The sequence below is a fragment of the Apus apus genome, chromosome 3 (genome assembly GCF_020740795.1).
Source record: "Apus apus isolate bApuApu2 chromosome 3, bApuApu2.pri.cur, whole genome shotgun sequence".
NCBI lineage: Eukaryota > Metazoa > Chordata > Aves > Apodiformes > Apodidae > Apus > Apus apus.
Genome location: NC_067284.1, coordinates 57,870,488 through 57,891,044, shown reverse-complemented (window position 1 = coordinate 57,891,044; position 20,557 = coordinate 57,870,488). Strand labels below are relative to the sequence as shown.

General features: G+C 40.7%; 1 protein-coding gene across 2 annotated transcripts in view; it reads right to left on the bottom strand.

Moving 5' to 3' along the window:
• Positions 1-3,949: 3,949 nt before the first annotated feature.
• The window catches only part of FOXN2 (forkhead box N2), a 35,017-nt gene continuing 18,409 nt past the window's right edge, over positions 3,950-20,557 (bottom strand). Inside the window, exons 3-6 of one of the 2 annotated variants that reach the window (XM_051615198.1) lie at positions 17,372-17,496; positions 13,023-13,087; positions 9,047-9,115; positions 3,950-8,581 (exon numbers count right to left, since the gene is read on the bottom strand). In XM_051615198.1, coding sequence (XP_051471158.1) covers positions 8,064-8,581; positions 9,047-9,115; positions 13,023-13,087; positions 17,372-17,496 — 777 coding nt within the window. In that variant the 3' untranslated portion in view covers positions 3,950-8,063. The remainder of the gene's footprint in view (positions 8,582-9,046; positions 9,116-13,022; positions 13,088-17,371; positions 17,497-20,557) is intronic. The other variant, XM_051615200.1, reaches the window with a different exon arrangement.

Below are 20,557 nucleotides of genomic sequence, written 5' to 3'. Positions count from 1 at the left end.
TGAAATTCAACTAGAAGAGGACACAAATTGTTATTGACAGCTACCCAGCCATAAGCATTCATTCATTTGAAGGCCAGCATTCCTTTCAGAGAAAGTAGGTGCAAGCTGCTTGTGTGAGCCAGCAAAGAAAGATTCACACAATGACAATAGACTATTTTCTGCCTTTACTTGCATCCCACATTTCTATATATGAATCAGTACTAAAATGAAATTTGGTAACATGTTCTACCAGGGGTGCTTGTTCTCCTCACTATGAGCCACCACGTATGAGAAATAAAACAGCAAGACTACCAGAACCAGGGTATTTGCAAAGTTGGACACCAACAAGTAGGGATTAACAACCACATTGGAAATAATGAGCCTTGACAGATCGAGAGTTAAATAATTTAAAATTAGATCCTGCTGAAAGCCAAATCTTGTTACTTAGCAACGGCTGCATGGGATGCTGCTGTCACTCAGTGGATGCTTCTCTGGGGAGTTAACACTATGCTCACAGAAAATGGGTTATGATTGGGTCAAGGTGACATCATGCAGCACGGCAGCATCATTTTTTTAAGGTAGCATACACCATGATCGCATGTGAGTTAATACCCGGATTTGTGTAGCCAGTCGGAGATTTAAGGGAAAATCCTTTCTTTGGAAATGGATCAACTCTGGCTACACCTTACCTGCCTTGTGGAAGGGCTCGCAGAGTCTGCGCAAAACAGCCGGTCATTTCAGCCAGCCCACCGTAGTTAAAGTCAACAGGTGGATTTTTAATCTTTTCAAATTACTCAGAGCCAAAAGAAAAGCAAACTGCCTGTAATTTGTGGAGGTCTGTGTATTCAGAACGTGGACACCTCCATCAGCAGATCAGAAAACACGCACAAAGCTTATGAGAGAGAATAATACGTATCCTTACTGAAAATAACTGAAAATATAGTTCACTGAGCCAATTTTAGCATTCAAAAAAAAAACCTGAGGACCTAGTGGATCTTAGTAAGAAACCAAGATACCAAGTTAATTAAATAGAAAAAAGTATTTGAGGCAGAAAACCTATTTTTTAAAACAAAGTTGCGTAATGGTTGATACAGGCACCAGAGTTTTTTCTGAACACCTACCTGCCAACTGCAAAACACAAACACATAATTGCTTCTGAGGTCAGTCTGATGGGGATCAACCTGCCTCTCTAGGCAAGAAAATACCCAAGTGCTTAACAACTTCCAGCATCTTTGGAATGGACACAGAAAATAGGTATTTGTTCCAAGTTAGTATGCTGCCTGTTAAGGCTTGGAAGTCAAGATACCATGGAATGGAGATTATGGCAACCAGCATAAAAGCAATACTTGGGTAGACATACCTAGTTTTAAGAAACTGGATGTCCTTCTCTGAAGGTTGAAAGAGCACTGAGAAGTACTTGGCTAAGGATAGTCACTCCGATGACTCAAATGAAGTGTGATGATGGCAGAGGTAGCATTTCCTATTAAGACATGAGGCAAATGCACCTTTGATCTGTACCCACTGTTTAAAAAAAAAAACAAAAAACACAAAATAACCAAAAAACAAACCAAACAAAATACCACAACCCCCCCCACACACACACCACAACCCCCCAAAAAAAAACCAAACAAAAACAACCAAACAACCAAACAAAACCAACCAAAACCAACAACAAAAAAAACAATCCTGCAAAATTAGCTGAACATCAACATGCATTGATTAAACACGTATCACTGTGGCAAATCTTGCCCTTCCTCCTTTATTTGGAGAAGTTGTGCCAAAAGGGAGTTCTTGGAGAGCAGGAAGGTTACCAGAAGAGATCATGAAGAGTCAGGATCAGGACAGATCTTATTAAATCAAGTTCCAGGTCACAAACTTTTTCTGCCAACTGGGGCCTCACTGTTTGGCAGTGATGGAAAGAGAACAAAGATACAGATGCATTAATTGGTAACAGGGTTAGCTGACTATGTGTCAGTGGTCAAGGCCATGACAAATCTAGGACATACTATGCAAGAGTGGTGCTGCAAAGTCACGGAAGGTATAAAGGCCAGGTTATGAAAAGTACCGGTACTCTACAAGAGTGTTTGTAGCTCTTATCAAGACCTTGTCTTCCAAATGGAAACCAAATAATCTTGGCTTACTAAGTCAAGAGCCTAAGGAGGGAAATGATTGCTTTTTTAGTGATGCAATAGGAAAACAAGCACTCTGATGTTTAACAAAGTGCTGTTTAACAGTGGCAGAGGGTAGTTAATAATCTTACATTAGCTGTAAGTAGTTTTTAACCCTAAGAGCAGGAAGCTTTCAGGAGAGGCTAGGGGAAGAAAAGGGAGAACAAGAAACCTGCTGAAGACTCAAAATTCAAGTGGGGGCAATACTGCTTTGCTGTCTCAGGTGCAAGAATGACTTTCTCAGGTAAAAACAGGGAAGAGAGTCTCTATGTCCAAACAGGCTGGGAAAGTTCACAGGAATATTCCTATGTGATTTCCTCTATGCATGTCATATATACAAGGACTACTCAAACTAAGAACGCTTACAGGTATGTGGAAGCTCCAAAGCCATGAAAGTATAACCATACTCTGTGTCAAATTTAGCCAGTCATTTCTGCAAAACAAATCAAATCTATTAAGTATTTCCTCCACAAATGTCCTTAAAATGCAGCTGGTGTGAGTGGGTAATTGCTTCAGTGAATGCTTTATTTTGAGAGTCGTGGCTCTATACAGGAGAGGGTAATTTCCAGTGAAGTAGTAACAGAGGAAAACACTCTTGGGAAATTTAAAAATGAACTTAAAGGTCTCTTAGCATGATATAGTGAGTAACAATTAGAAAGATATCATTAACATATGATACATAGCTGTGATTTTGTCCAAACTAGTTAAAGCAGTTGTTCTCTTATCAGTGTATTAACACTAAAACAAACTATATTAACACCTCACATATATTCTGTAATTTGCAATTTAAATATTATTTGATATGGTGATGAAGGCAAGTCTTAGTTAAAATATACCATATTACTTCAAGTATTGCAAAAGAAACTGTATTTCCATCAGATCCTACAGAGGAAGATTCAATCAGTGACACTACTAGGTTAAAAAAAAAAAAAAAATGGACCAATGTCTGCTTTTAAGACAGGTGTCATGTGATACATTGTTTCCTCTGATACTTCTGTGTCTCAGGCACTAACTAGAAGGGCATGTGTGTGTGCATGCACTCCAGGGGAAAGCTGGCCTGGACACAACAAGCTGAGGTAAGTGGAAATTGGGCTGGGGAGTATTTAATTCCTCCTAATGAAGAGGGAGAGTTCCCACCTATGTGCTTTCCCTAAGGTCTTATGTATAAAGACCCAACAGATGTTGTAAATCACATCGGAAGAAAAGTAAATACTGAAAAAATACCAAACAAGACCTATGCAGTTTTATCCAGGGACACTTCTTTAAAATTTCTGTCCTGTATACTATGCTGCTGATCTTTAAGCATCATACAAGCAACTTAGCTGCAGTGATATGGATACAGTATATAAACACATCAGAAAAAGATTCAAGCTATTTCTGTTTAAGCAAATGGAAGACAAAAGGTATGCAGCAGTATTTCAGCAAGATACCAAAACATACCTCAGCTTCCAGGTTAAAGGGTGACATCTTGGCCTTAATAAGATACAGGATAGCTATGGATGAATCTGACTGTAAGCAAATCCTGCTATGGATTGAAAGAGTTGTTATTGTACAGATGACATGCACATGCATGCAACAGTCTTAAACAAGCTGAGACCTACCATGAATTACACATTTGGCTTTTTACACTAGCCCAGTCTTATGAAAGTGATTTAAATGGCAATGGAGGGGACTTGGAGCACCATCTGAGACAAGGTCTGTAGATAAAGAGAGAACACAGCGCTTTCTGTTTGCAATGCTGTTTATTTTAGAAAAGCCCCTTTGATCATCTGAATGAAAAATGTGGGCAGAAAAGTCACAAATGTTATAAAACAAAGTTTATTCTGCAATATTTTGTCATAATGAATTGCATCTCTTTGGTAAAAATAAACTTTATAAACATTTTAATTAACAGAGATTAGCATACAAAAAACTAAACTTCTGTAAATTGTCTTTTAAAACGGGTAAAGGACTAAAATGGAGAAAAAAGGGTTAGAACTGGTCACCTACTGGCAAAATTATTCTAAACAAACCCAAGGACATTGCTTATGCTACATTAGAAACAAGCTAACGGGAATGGTTTAAAAACAACTCTGGTTCATTTGATCAGAAAGCATTGTTACAACTCACTTTTAAATAAATAATAGTTACAATGAATTGGCAATTATAAAATGTTTTATATCACTATATGGCAGTAACATAATACTTTCAATTATGCACTTTTTAGTTTGAAGAAATGTACATTTATAAAACAGACTTGATAATGGCACTGGCAGTTAGATGTGAAGAATGTGCTTTAAGATATAATGGCAGGTGCAACATTTAAAATATTCTACCTTTTCTTTTCAATAAATATTTTGACTACACCATTATTAACATGTATGAGTGTACTTTGCTTTCACCAAAGCTTGTACTTACTTTTCAGGCTGATAAAAAGTAGCAAACCATACAACCTGCATTTGGATTTTAAAATGTTTGATGTGACTTTTGCAAAAGCAGTAGTTTAATATTGGGATCTGGAAGGCCAATACAGTATTCGTACAGTATTCACATCAGATTTATCCTGAACAGAGCAGCCTCCCTTGTACACAAGTCTCATACACTTCTTCACTGTATTTAAATAATTGAATGTGGTTCATTAATACTTTTCTTGCCAAAATATATCCAAGTCAACCATTGGCAGGAACATTTTACATATGTCACTAAAAAAACAACCCAAAACCAAACAATCAACATAACTTTTAATTATACTCCATTTATACTATATACACCAGGGTCTCTTAATTGAGGTGGCAAACAAACCCAAACCTAGATAGGTAAGTGGAAGGAAGGGCAGCTAGTCTCCCACTACCAAGAGAGGTGCTCTGCAACTGGGCTGGCAGCCTTGGCCTGCCAAAATGCCTGGGCAGAGGTGTGGGACAAAGTGGTGGGATACATCAGGGGCAGTGATCAGCTGCCTTCTCCCTTGGAAGAAGAGAAGGAAGTTGGCAAAGCATGGAGAGCGTGGCCCTGCTTACCCCTCCTTCCACTATTCCATTTCTTCCAGGCTGAAAGCTGTACAGGTTGATGCAGCTTTCACCAACTTTTGATTAGTATGGTTTTATTGCTCGTTGCGTATGGTAATTAAATGCATTGTTAGCATCCCAACCACATCCCTTCAGAACTGCTGAAGTCATTATAACTAACTTCAGGGTTAACAGTGGCACAACCACACTCCTAGTAAGTGTTAACCTTCTCAAATTTTATGAGACAAAAAAATAATTTAGAACCAAACCACAGAGCCAACTATGACCGCAGTTTCCAGAACACTTGGACCTTGATCCAGCTTTCACTGGAAACTACAGGAAAGCTGCAGCCACCTTCAGCAGGAGGCAAGCAGCACCCCTCTTCAGCAGCATGCAACTGAAATCACGGCACCAAGCAGAATCCTAGACTGCTAACAATATTTGCGTGGAGCTGAATCCTCATTTTTGCATTAACACAAACTCTGCCCTTTGCAGTTTTCCATCAAGGATCAAGGTACAAAAGCAACCCATGAGCAAAAAGCAGTTCTACTAAGCCTTCACATGCCCACCTCTCAAAATCCTAAGAACCACTGTGCTGGTACTTAATTTTCCTTTATATAGCAAGTTTTATCTCTACTTTATCCATCAGTAACACTTTTTGATATCAGATCTAATTGGCTAATGCACCACTTGTGATATCCAGAAGACATACACATCTGCACACACCTTGCCCTGTTATGGGTGTAGGCTAAAAGATGCTCACACAAAGCAGGAATGCAGCAGAGTATTTTCCTTCCCTTTCAAGACAAACCAAATCATTCTTAAAACTCAAGTAATTGGGGAAAAAACAACCAAACAAATCATGACTTATTTTTCTAGTGTTTGTGGGTTAAAAAAATAATATTGGCTTTAAATTCCAAAAAACACGAAGAAACTCAAAGAATTGAGGCTTGATCCAACAGCCATTGAGTCAGTGGGAGCACCACTGTTGTCTTCAAGAGGCACTGGAACAGGCCCTCAGAGCAACAGACCTTCAGCAGCATGGCTGTGTTTGTATACAAAGTAGACAGTTTATGGCAGTATTCATGAAGAGACTGACAAATAAGAAAAAAAAAAAAAAAATCAGAAAACCACGCTGATCTAAGCAAGGCCTCCAAATAGCCAGAAAAATACCCCTTTGGGGAAAAGTTAACTTTTGGCTGATCCAGTGCTGTTTTCAAGGACCAAAGCAGTTGACATTGGTTTCCTAGGTGGCTCTGTTCCTAATTTTCAACCAACTTGCCCAACATCTGCTGGGAAGAATAGCTTTATGTGTTAGGGAGAACATTTATGGCACATCATGCTACTTTTTGGAAAGGGGAAAGATGACCTTTGATAGTTGTATACGGTTCTGCAACATACTTAAGGCATCCTTATACTTGCAGTATTGTTAAAACCTACTCCAACAGAACTGCTTACCCATTTGTGAACAGAAACCTTAAAAAAAATCAGAAGCCATCGTCTACAAGAGGATATAAGCAATCACTGCTGATTTTAAAATAAAATAGCTTTTTTAAAAGAGGAAAAAAGCTTACTGTAACTTGAAAACATTTTTGGCCAAAGGATGTCTGGGAACTATAAAGAGATTCTTTTATTGCAAAAATGAATTGTGAAGGAAATTCTTCCCATAACAGAGAGGTCCTCCTGAGCTACAATGTACATCCAAAGACTAAAGGCTAGCCTTGCTTGATAGATGGATGCAGCAGGAGACTGACAGGACTCACACAGCACAAGGCACAGTGATCTGGGAAACTAAAGGTAGGGACAGCCTATGTGACAAAACCAACAAGCTTTGGGGGAAGGGGCAAAAATCACAAAAGCAACTCAGGGTTCACTAATCCAAAAGGAAGCTATTCAATTTTGTATCAGATTAGTTCCCTTTTCAGCAGTCATTCAACACGTAGGCCTCCTAAAGCCTCCACCTAGTCCATGTTGTCACCACCATTAACTGTTGGCTTCTTTTTAACTCCCCAGATTGCTATAGAGGAGCAGAAGGGTAGATGTTGCAGAACTGCACAGCTACTATCTATACAACAGCGGTGGGAAGACAAGAACATCAAACTTGGCACATGGCAGCTTTTACTGTTGGCTACATCCACAGTGCATGTATGCATGTGTGCATCTGCATGAAAAGGACACACACCCCCCAAAACCAATTTGTCTTCTGATGGGAAAAAAAATTAGCTGTTTTCCTTCAGGAATCTGACTTGGGGGAAGGAGGAAAAAAAAGAAAACTGTGAGTGGCACCCACCTCAGCTACCCCTTATGCCCACTCTTCTGGTGGTACTTCACATCTTGCTGAAAGCAGCTCCTGGAGTGCTGTAGGTTTCAGCCATTATTTCAGACAGGCTGAGAACTGCAGCTGCTCAGAGCTGCTTCACCAGCGCTTCCACAGGACCTGTCTCAGAAGAGTGAAGAGAGGACAAGTGGGAGGAGGCAACCAAGGCCAGGACATTTGGGTTTGTTTTTTTTCCCTTTCTTATTTATCCTCCTTTTTAATTCTTTACATGAAATTAGAGTCCTCAGGGCAAAATTCACCTCTGGAGATGGGGCCAGCAGAGATGCAAATATGAACCACAACATGCATCTGAACAAACGTATCTCTAGGAAAAAAACATAAAAGCAAATATTAAAAAGAAAAAAAAGTGATCATTAAGAAGTATGCTTTCAGGTTTTCACAAGTCACGCATCTCTTCTAATTTGCAAAGATTAAATATTTTTTTTTTCTTTTTAGGCAGTGATTTAAAAATAAATGGCTAAATTATAGTTGGTGCCAAAAATAAAAAAGCAATGAGTCCTCTTATGGCTTTGATCTCCCTTGTGAAGGGTAAAGTAGAAGAGTATTGCCACAATTAAAAAAAATATATGTATATATTAAACACTGAGAAACATACTATTTTTTCCTTTGCTTGTGACAGTGGGTCTTTGCAGTACTTATTAAGGAACTCAAGCACGTTTGGATGCCAGCAAGGTGGAGCAGAGACCCTGCTGCTTCTTTTAACTCCTCATCAATTTCTTGACATAACTCCTGGAACGCTTTGTCGCTAGACTGACTTTTCTCAGAGGTATCTACACAGGGTTGTGATGCATAGCCACTGTCTCCAAGAGGATCATCTTCATAGTCAACGTCTGTATCCACTTCACTGTGAAATCCTTCACTGCCATCGCTTCCATCATGGCTGGTCTTGGAGATAAATTCATACACCTCGTCAAGGGAGGACAAGGAAGACATGCTGGATCTAGATGCACAGCGCTGGGAACCCATGCTGCTGGCACTGTAGTTGTGATCCTCCTTTGGATCAATATTGGTGGCGGCAGAATCATTTTCTTGCAGATTTATGGAACTGGGAGAATTGAACGCGCTGCCGTAACTCCTCTTCTTAGATGTCTTCAGCGGCTGAGGTTTCTCACCTGTTTAAAATAAAATCATTCAGCAAACAAATATTTCAATGAGATCACCTGCAAAATGGGCACGGTATGGCTGGCTGACTGCAAAGTAAGCTGAACATGAGCGTTTAAGAGTCATAGTATCTTGTGCACATCTACTGCCACCCACAGTATACCTGTCTTCAGGTCATCACAACTAAGAGCAGGAGAAACAGAGAATTAGCTAAGAAAAACTCCTTACCATCCAGCACAGAGGGCAGGGGAAGAACTTTGCAGAAAAAACAAAATTAACTGGGGGGAAAAAAAAAAAGAAGAAGGTGGTTCTCTAAAACTCTGTGATGCTAGCAGAAAGAATAATCAAACCACAATTGCTTCTTGACTGCTCTTACTATTTGGGAACTAGACCATAATAATTTCCTGAAACTTGTTAGAGAAAACATTTAGCTACTGGGTAGAGAAAAAAAACAGAGTAAAATGGCTTATGCTTACAGTCCAACATCCCTTGTTGAATGGAAGTATTTAACAGCATCATTGCAGTAGCAGCATCAATATCAGATTCTGTGAAGGAGAAGCAGCAAAACATTAGATCTCAGGCAACTCTGACAAAATTAGGTCCCTAGAACACATGAAGAATATATAATTGCATATATTTGCATACACATATTGGTTACATCTCAAAAAGGGCACCTTGAGGATATTATGGCAAAGAGTGACATTTCTAACCAGAATCAAGAGAAAAGGAAAAAAAACAAGCATGCCTTTCCCACTCATTTCATTACACACTCAGGCATTTCAAAAAAAGAGGAAATCCAAGGCCACCCTTTCCTGACTTCAGCTCTGGATGATGGAAAGACAGCCTATATATTCCTCTCCTTATACAGGAGAGAAATACGCAAGACTAAATATATATGGTGGACTAACAGAAGAGCAGAAGAGGAGCAAAGAGATGGTAAGCTTTCACAAGACCCATGGTGTCTCTGCACAAAAAAGGACATCCAAGGTGTTCATAATGTATGTATGCATGTACATATGATCAGTAAGTGGAGAAGTGGGGTTGGAAGACAACACATGGAAGGTGCCTGAACGGAGTAGAACAGGCTCTCAAGTCCTGCTAAACTGGAACTGGTGTGGGAACTGCTCAAGAGGAACATCAGCAATGTCATTTTCAATGGTATTTCTTCCCCCTTGGCCACCATCATATGCATTAATTATGCTACTGAATTTGAAGGGAGGGTTAATACTGGGAGGCAAACTACAGAATTGTCTATTTGGCTTCCTTATCTTGTATAATTATCCCTAACATCATCCATGGTCAAGGACCCTACCTGAAAGGAGGCTGTTGGCTGGAATAGGCTGCCCAGCTAAGTTTGAGACATACAGATGTAGTGGTTAGAAATGTGGTTTAAGCACTGGATTCAGTTGAGTTAGTTTAATGGTTGGTAAAGTTAGGTTATGGTTGCACTCTATGATCTTAAAGGTCTTTTCCAACCAGAATGATTCTGCTTCTATAAGAAATTTGAAGCTTACACCACCTTAGGAACGCCGTACCAACATGTAAAGGGGACTGAGCTGCTGTTTCCACCATTAACTATTATACATTAACAATTCCCCTTGTTTTCCCTCTCTGTCATTTTAAACCCAGCATATTTTAAGGTCTGTCCTATTTCACTAATGAGATTATTTATTTTGCTCTCTCTTTCTTTAGCTCCAACAGAGCCCCTGAATTTACAAGTCAAATGTACCTAACTGACAACAAGAAATTTAGAAAAGCACAGTTACTTTCTCCCACACTATCATAACCTGAAAAGGAAATATTCCTATTTCTTACTTGCTATCTATCACAGTTTATTTATATGTTGGTACATAAGCATAATCTTGTTACAATTACAAGCAACTGGATGCATTAATGCAATGCAACACTACCTGCAAATAGCGTTCCTGCATGTTACCCTAAAATAGGAGAGGCACTTCTGCAGCAACTTCTCCACAATGCTGTGTCACTGTTCATATGCTTTGGCTTCATTTGCAATTGCTCTCTTCCACAGAGCAGTATTTCCCAAATGTATACTATCCCAGCAGAATGGTTGAGGAAGCACCTTATTAAAAGGAATTCTTTCATCTGTACCACAGCTGCCCTATGCAACTCCCCGCAACATTAACGGCTTGTCTCTAATGCCAGGGAGATGCTGAACAGGTTCACCAAGTTGCAGAAAATGAATGACAGCAGATACACAAAATTATTTCAGCACCTCCAGTGTAGCAAATGGGAATAGTTAGCATCAGATTGGCAATCTCCAAACCTGTCACAGGACACACCAGCAAAATTATTACAAGGAGGGAGATCTCTTGTATTCTCTAACAAGCCCTGAGAATCCCAGATCTAGCAGTCCTGCAGCAGCCAGCCAACCCAGGATGCTTCTTTGCCACCTGGGTACCACCTTAACAACTGTCTGTGCGCATGGTAATTATAACATATGGACCAGACAGCTGCTCTGTCTTTAAAAAACCTTGGCTTTGCTAACTAACCAATGTTCCTAGTTTGTGGCTGAGAACTAAAAGCTACCTTCTCATCTCAAAGCCAACCGCGCTAATAAAACCAGTCTGCTGCACTGCTCAAGTCCTGCTTTGTTGGTGACCTTTTTATTATCCTTTTCAAAGAGCTTTAACAACAATTCTCTGCAACAAATGAACACATGTTCACTTTTTCTTGGATTCAGCCCTTTAAAAGATTGAGCATGGCATTACTCACTTTTCAGCCCTTTCAAAAAAATTATTATTTTTGACGAGGACAGGTCTTTGGTGGATTAAGCTTTATTTCTGAGGTACAAGACCTGTGTTCGACAGGCTTCTTCTAAAGCAATGCTGCAGTATTCCAGCATGCTGTCTAGCTCCCTCCTGATACTAAGACCAACTAAAATGTATTAACATGAAAAAAACTTTTTAGAAAGTACATATGGGAAAATTAAGTAACCATCTTCTGTTCAACACCTGTTGGTACTTCCACTTGCATTTGACTGTCGATGAATAACAGATTTTCATCTTAACTTTTTTTTTTTTTTTAATCTGAAACTGGCTGGCTGATTTTTGTCATGGAGGACAAAAGCAGAAATGCCTAGGGCAGAGTTATGGCAAAGTCTTTATTACTCTAATGCCCATTCAAACCTTTAGAATAGGTATATGCCAGTGGGCTAAGGAAGGCAGCACGAGAAAAACAGCAATGCTGCACTTCAGCAGTGATTCCCTGAAAACAAACAGCAAAAAAACCCTAGCCCAAACCTCTGTTCTTTCTCAGCAGCAATACCACCTCAGGTTTGTCCTCACTGACATCCCCTGCTCAGCTTGCACACTGCTGCTGCTGCCTATCCAAACCCTCAGGCAGGTTTACAAGTGCCAAACAACTGCCCTAACAGCAGTGACAGCTACTGCAGGGACAACCACGAGGGATGAGCATCTTTTGAAACATCATCTACAAATACATGTAAATTGCTAGATGGGGACAAGCATCATGGTAATGAGTTTCTGCCATGGCTAGAAAAGGTAACTCATCCAGAGTTATATTCTAAGTATGACTCGGTCCTATCGAATCTTTCTCCACTGAATTTTGGAGACTATGGTTAAAATAGTATCTATACAGCATAGAAGCTTTTGGTTGTGAACATGACTTTTTTCACTGCACCTGCTTCATTACTTGTGCAGGAAACAGAGAGGGATACAAACTTGATTGAGGAGCAGCACTGCAGCCTACAGTATCGAGACCTGTATTCGGAGCCCATATAGGAAACCCATCCTACTCTTCCCTCCCAAGAGTTAAAATGAACATTTTGCAATTTTTAAGGTGATAACTTAAACTAAAGAGACATCACAAGGCTTTTCTGTTTAACTGGGTTAATATCCAATACTTAGGTCTTCCTCCACAATTACACTGACAACAACACCAGCTCAAGCCCACATTTTTGGCAAATGAGTGAAGAGTACCAAAGAGCTGTAAAGTAATACTCTGAATTGTTCCACATTCCCCTGCACGTCCTGTCATGCTCTCCCAGCCACCTGTATCAAACAACCAACTTTATGGCACTTCTATGGCCACACCCCACAAGTTTTATGCATTACAATTTCCTGCCTTCTGTTCTCAGTTCTTGGTAACCAATAAAACTAGTGCAGAGGTATGTGGCTTTCAGATGGGCTTTTTACTGAACTATTAATTCTTTAAGTAGGACACATTTGGGAGTGATGTGTCTGCTAAATAATTTGGTGGCAGAACAAGACAACTCCTTTTACATCTTGAGATTCAACTTAGGGATTTAAAATTAATACACAAGTAGCTAGTATAATGAGCATGTATATCAGGGGCTATTTTGTAATCTAGAGGACCCTCCGGAGCAGGTCCGTGAACAACATCAGCTGGGCTTCAGTACATGCTTGCAACTAAACCCAGGGGAGCAGAGCAAAAGAAACAAACACTTACCTTTGAGAGACCGGCCATGAGTCTGCTGAAGGACTGAGGCTAGGTAGTGAGGTGATGCTGACCTACTGGAAAGAAATACAACAGGTCAAAACCAAGTCCTAATTAGCCAAATTACTTGTACAAAGTATAGTAGACATAATACCATGATCACAGAAATATAAAACCAAAACCACTCAATCACCACAGTTTGGTGGGCAAGCAATTTCTATTGCCCTCAATAGATGGCTTGACACATTGGTTGATGGCTTACGTAGCACGTCAGCATTTGGAAAACATCCCCAAACACATACACCAAGCAAAAATCTTGCTGGACTAAGCAAAAATCTTGCTGGCAAGAGATACCAGTTTCTGCAGATTTTATGTACCTGCCTACGGGCTGGATTGTAAACAGAGATTTGTATTTTTCAGTAAGTAAAATCTATATGTGAGCAAAATATTATCTTACACAGGGATTATTAGAGCCCAGAAGCATCAGAATAGGTAAGGACTACTTGTGTCTGTTTGCCCTTAGAAACAATGGTTGGAGGTTAACTAAAACAAAAGGTAGCATTATGCAAAAAAGCAGGTAAGAACCAAACCCAAACCAAGTTATCATATTATTTTAAAGTTATCTGAAGCTGTGCTGTTTTGGTGACGCTGTCTGCTTTTCTGCATTATCAGACCAGCTTTGCACCAGAATAAAGGTGCAAGTTAAAGCTTTCACATGGTTTTCTACTACACAGCCAGCCCTAATTATTCAGGTACTAGAAGTCAGAAACAGTTCACAACTATTAAAATTGCATAAAACATAGCGATGTCCCATCTTTCATAGTATCACCAGAAAAATTCAAAAAGGGTGACAAGCAGAATTTTCAAGCCCAGCTTGTACCAGCAGCCTCCAAGGATTAATGGGATGACTTCCATCATTAAGATATATTAACTTTCTATATTTATCATAATTATAGGCAGTTCTATTTTCCAAAATAAGTCACAGCCACAAATCCCCTCAACCCCAAAACCACACAGCTGCTATGTGCTCTTTTAAAAAAAGTAAAAAATAAAAAAAGTACTGGTCTAGATAATAAATTAAAATTAAAATGAATTATTTCCACTTTTAAAATATCTTTTTAAAACTAAAATCTTCATGCTTTAACAAAATATGTTTCACTGAGTGGTGCTGTGGCTGCACACATCTTAACAATCCTGAGATGGGTTACTGTGCACAACTATTTTTGAGGGATTCCTGTTTAATACTCTGGCTGCTCCAACTTGTCATCATAGTATCCAAACTCAGCTGGGCCATTGGTAACACCTCCAAAGGTTGGTACAGTACAGGAGGAAAAAAATTTAAATATTAAAAAACATTTTAAAAAAAATAAAGAAGAGGTGGCTTGAAATACATCATTTAAGCTACGTAAGGTGCTCTTGCAGGACTGTAGCCTGGATGGCACTGGCAAAAAAAGTTTCTGAAGATTAATATTTAAACATCTCCCAGTGTAGGAACCGATGTGAAAAAGATCCAGTGACTTGAAAGAAAATGTGCAAAAAATCGAATTCACTGTCTGGTATGTTTTCTTGTGGGGGTGATGGAGTGCAAGCGAAACAGAACCAAAACAGGAGGGGAAAAAAACAAACAAACAAAAAAACCACCACAAGAAGTCACAAGCAGACCAATGCCCCCCCAACCAAATGTCTGGTTCTACAGTCTGCAGGCAAGTTGTCCAAAAAGATATTTAACATCTTCATCCTTTTGTCTGAGCTTGGAACCCTCAAGAATCATATCCAAATAGAGCTTTCCTACAGCAAATTTATTCTTAGTATTAAGACAAGTGATGCATATGGATAAGCTATTTGCAAGATAAGGACCCCGGCCATCCCCAAAGCTGAGGGATATGATACATGTAGTACTAGAACCAGAACGCAGCTAGAGGCCTTGCACCAACTTGTTGAACAAGCTGTGCAGGAATAAATTGCACCAGTGATGCCAATCATCTATGATAATACAAGTTTCATATTTCTATTATAATACTAGACACAGATTACAGTTTTGGAAAGCTTCTGCTAAAAGTAACTCCTTAAATTTTATTTTCAAGTGCTGCTGAATGATGGGCATGTTCCCCATAAACACACTGTAAAACAATTATGAACACAAGCTCTCTCACAGAAAAATTCTCCTTTCAGCCTCCCTCCAGTTGTACATCTAGGCTTCTCCTTCTCTCCAGACACAAGTTGGTCCCTTGGTGGCCATTACCCAAAATCAGGCCAGAATTTAAATCTAATCCAAGACTTTTTAAATGTGGAAAACAAACAAACAAACAACCGTTTTTCTGTGTGTGACTGAAAGTTATACAAATGTTATTTATTATTAAAGGAAAATAAACCAGCTTTCATTAGGGAAAAGTTGAGCATCTTAAAATGTTGGGTTTATGTTGTTGTCCTTATAAATACAAGCACTGCTAAATCTTTCACATATTGAAGTTGGTAGGAATTTTGCCATGTGGCTTCATTAGGACCAGGATTTCCTTGTAATTGTTATTGCTGGCAAGTGTGACTACTTCTTCAGTGAAGCAAAAAAAGCTACTGAAAACAACAGCTTCCAACTGAAGTCCTGATCCTGCAAGTCCTTCAGTGTTCAGACAAAATCTCTCCTTCCCTACACCTAATTTCAGAACGGTCTAATTTATACAAGCTAGGTAAATCATACTTCAGTGCTTGTATTGTTAGACTAATCTTGAAGACCCTGGAAATATTAAAAGCTTAACTGCTGAAGGCGCTGAACAACCTGCCCTAGGCTGTGTCTGTCCTGACCCTTTGCTCCTCTGGCTGCACAGAAAACATACAAAGGTCCCTCCCATCTGTATTACTCCTTACAATTTGAAGTTTGACTGTGTTTACACAGACAGTGTAAAAAATAAAAAAATTAAAATTAAATAAGTAAATATAATTTAATTAATATGGTTAAATATAATTAATATAATTATAATGAAAATATAATATTTTTTAAACAAAGCTTTCAAGGACCAAACCTTCACTTGAGTTGTACTGAAAAATGGAAGTTCATGCCCTTTTGTAGAAACATGAATGCCTGTAAAAACATTATCACCAAGAGTCCAATTACATTGTTTCAACAATCTTTGCTTCCATAAAACAAAGCCTGACAATATCACCAGCCATTTCGTACTTTCCAATTTATTTTAGTAATGCTCCTGTTCCAGCAGAAAGCTGGAAAACAGGACATTTCTGCCTGAGATGACCCTTTATGGCTCAAGAGAGTTAGAAGGTCAGAGAACACTTTTGCATCTCATAGGTGACAAGCCCACCTGGAAGAGCCTACACCGTGCATCCAGCTGCTGCCAGACAGCTCAGGCTTGCACAGGGCTGCCAGCTCTAAGGGTCAACGTCCACTGGACCCTTGGAAACATCTGCTCAACATTATCAGTTCTACATCTGTTCCAGTAATCCCAGTTCCTCCTGTTATGGAAACTCCTCACCGTGAGGCTAAGACAGAGGGCAATGTACAGAGACCTTAATTATCTCTTATCTCACCCAAATTCTTTGCTGAACTAGATAAACCAGCCACGTGCCTACCTAACAACCAAGCTCACCAACAGCCACACATTCCTCACTGCTTTCTGTCCTCTCCTCTCTATCCTGCCTCTATAAGCTGACCCAGCTGCCCTTCTTCTCCTTCCACTGAGGACGTATGATAATGACTTCAAATTCTCTAAAAATCTATTGTCTCATCTTAAAATGTGTTGGATAAGGAAGTGCAGAAGTCTTCATTTCAGAAGTCATGCATACTCCACCTCAGAGTATGTTTATAGTAAAGGCTGCTCTTCCCACCCCTGCAGCAAAATGCTAGCAGAAGAACACCCCCCTTTGTCCAGGCTCTCTAAGCACTTTCAGGTCATAAAAAAAGCTGATTATTTTTGACAACAGCATCAAATATATACATTTTATATACAGATGAGTGACTTACAGGAAAAGACACCTCTTTCCAAGATAACAGCACCAGGCACCCTAGGTCAGTCCAGTGAATTGTGCTTGAAGGAGGATTTTGCTCCATTTCCCAGGACTGCCTGCCCTCCAAAAAAATGGGGCTTACCAGTAAGCACCCAGCACAGCCATGACCTTTTTTTAAACTCTCCCACAGCTACAAAGATGACTGGGACAGGAACCCCAGATCTGCTATCTGGGAAGCCTGAACTTAATACATGCCCCCCCTCATCTAGCAGTCCCTCCTAAGCCCCACTCAAATTCTTCTCTTGGGTGGCAGCCAGTAATAACACATCAACATCCACATGGGCATTTCTGCTGCTAGGTGGAACAAGCTAATCACGCATCCTACTCAGATGAGACAATTCACCTACCTTGGTGGTGATGCTGGCGGAGTATAAAATGCAAGTGCTGAGGAAAAAGGCTGCTTTTTCAATGCTTGGACAAGATTAGGTTTATACTCCGGATCAACACACCATAATGAACCTTTTCCATTCACCTGCAAGAAAGAAGTGCTGCAAGTTAGAAAATCCAGGTGACAGGCTGTCACAGTCATTCCTAATTTAATATTCCCAAACTGCAGCACAGTGCAATGATGTTGGCACCCCCCACTGCACAGCTGATGTACATCATCCTCAGGCAGCTCCACTGCCTGCATGGAGAACAGATGCTCCCAAACTAAGTGTATGGTTCCAAGACTGTTACACAGTATGGAAACACTTATCTTGCAGCTTGAGATAGCATCTCCACAGCTCCTCTTCTAAAGCCCCATTTCCATTCAAATTTGGCCACAGAAAGCTGTAAACCTTACTGAAATACTTTTTAAATATATCTCTAAACTTAAGTGTCTTTTCAGGCATTGTGAATTGAACAGTATTCTTTTGTTTAACAGGTTTCTAAGAAAGAAGCCAAAGTGTTTTTCCCTTTGTTTAGATATAGCCACATACTCATTTAATTTCACACCACTCTGTCAAATCCACTTGCTAGATGCCCAGTTACAAAATGGATTATTCCCACTTGTTCAAAATTTGAAAGTCTAATTTATGCATTTTTGATGCCCCAAATGATGTAAACACCACTGTGCTAGTCATTCTTTATATTAAATTTGATATGCCAAAAATTAAGCAAGATAAAGCACCTCCTGCTCCACTCAAGAGTTTCTTCACATATTTACTCTAAAAAGGAAAAAAGTATTTCAAGACTGCTAGTTCTTGCAACATAAATTTAAAAAAATTAAATAGGAAAAGTGAAAACAATTCTATAATTTCTGAGCTGATAGATCAGTGAACAGCTCTACAGCTATCAGCATGTGCTGGTTTGCTTTGGTGGGATTTTTTTTGGCACTGGGGGAAGGGCCCCAGGGGTGGCTCTGGTAAGAAGCTGAGAAGCTCTCCCTGATCCAAAACCAGCCAAGGAGCCATCAGAGGGACAATAGATGGGCCTTGGCCATTAACATACAAAAGAACTGAGATAACACCTGAGCAGAGCAAGCAGAGAGGGGGAGAAGAGCTGTGGCAGAGGAGAAGAGCTGTGCTGCGGAAGGAGAGCAGCGCTGGTGGTTGGTGAGGAAGAAGGGGAAGAAGGTGCCCAAGCAGAAGTTTCCCTGCAACCCATGGTGAGATGGCAGCTGTCCCCCTGCACTCATGGAGGAACGTGGTGGAACATTCCCTGAAGGTGCCAGGAGGGGTGAACTTGGCCAGTGGACTTGGATGTTGTGGTTAGCGGATTTGCTGCCAGTGGACTAGGATTATGCAGTTTTGGAAGACCCCGGCACCAGGGGAGGTGACTGTTCCCAAAGCAGCCCCTGACTCTGTGGGAAGCCCAGGCTGGAGCAGCTCCGGACCTCGTGGGAAGGACTCATGAAGGAGAGGTTTGTGGAGGACTCTCTCCCATGGGAGGGACCCCCTGGGGAAGCAGGGCAGGACTGTGAGGAATCCTTCTTCCTGAGGAGGAAGGAGCAGCAGGAACCACCAGCCTGTAACCTGACTCTAAACCCCATCCCCTGTCCCCCTGTGCTGCTGGGGGGAAGGAGGGAGAGAAACCGGGAACAAAGGGATTTGGGCCTGGGAAGAAGGGAGGGGTGGGGTAATGCATGTAAGCCCTGCTCTGTGTGTTGTCTGTGTCCTGTGTGTGTTTAATTAGTGTGAAATTATTATTTTTTCCCAAGTTGAGTCTGTTTTGCCCTCGACCTTAATCGGTGAAGAACCCTCCTTGTCCTTTGTCTCGACCCAGGAGCTTCTAGTTGGCCTTTGTCCTCCCCATCCCACAGCAGGTGTGTCTGTGTTGGGGGTGGGAAGCTGAGTGAGCAGCCACGTGGCTATTTCTTTGTTGTCGTGTTAGGCCCAAACCACGACACAGCATCAAGTTTTTTGGGGGACACATGTTACAGAGGTGGTCATGCACATGGCAGAAGGCTGGGGCAGCTCTACAACTGGACAGGGAGATGTTTTTATAGGAGTTTTTGGGGAAAAGTCTCAGAGCAAAAATCCAAGCTTTGTGGAGCACATCCTGCAAGCCCACAGAAGCCGAGCTGGCCTTCTCCTGCCAGTACCAAGGGGGTATTAACAACATTTTATGGATGGATACTCCATGACTTATTTAAGACTGCAAAGGATCTACAAAGCATGTAAGTCTGTGGTCCTACGTAAGTCACGGGACTTTTCCTGAAAAGAACAAATCTTTTGCTAGTGAAATAGTGAAAAATCAAATCAGAGAGAGCTCCATCTGAGAAGGAGAGAAGCTGCTCCGTTATTATAGTTTAGCCACAGCCTTTCAAAAAGATCTCTGGAGCTGCAGCATCTCTGAGTTACTTATTTTTAACCTCAATGTTATACTCCCCTTTCAATGCTAAAACTGAGGACAGCCTGTAAGATACCTAACAAGAAGGTTACTTTCAATAAAACAGTCAATTCTTTCACCATAAGAACTGGCAGGATGATTTGACCAGCTAGGTACTAATAAGGAGTATCCTCCCAACTGATTCCAGCCATCACCACAGTGACAGACTAATGTCCTGATCCCTTCCCCACACATCTCCCAGAGGCAGGTCTTTTCCCTGGCTAGCAAGCCAGATCATTATTTGTCCCTTGTAAAAGATCCTTGTCTAACTCTGGCTTTTTGTTCCTCCACTTCAGAAGCTTTGAGGCTACAGCCCTCACTGAGCAGCAAGAACTCCCCAGACCAGCACATCCCTACTCCACATTATTTTATCTGTTACTTTAGGTGAGCATCCAATCAACACTTGACACCCAACTCAGTTCCACTGTTGGCTGCAGCCAGAAGGGGGTTAGTCTACCTCTTTCACCTGCACAGCCAATTTGCTGCCCTGATAACATAATACAGTGACTCTGGGTGGGCATTGCAACAGCTGGGACACACCCTGAAGCCATGCAGACACTCAACTGAATGCAAAAGGCCATGAACAGGATGACTTCTTTAGGCAGTAAGACAGAGTTAGGTGTAAAGCCAAACCATGCTTCCACCTACCATTACCTGTACTAAAAGGAGACATTGAGCAAAAGAGATTATGCCTATGGGGCTGCTCCTTTCACTCATTTGCT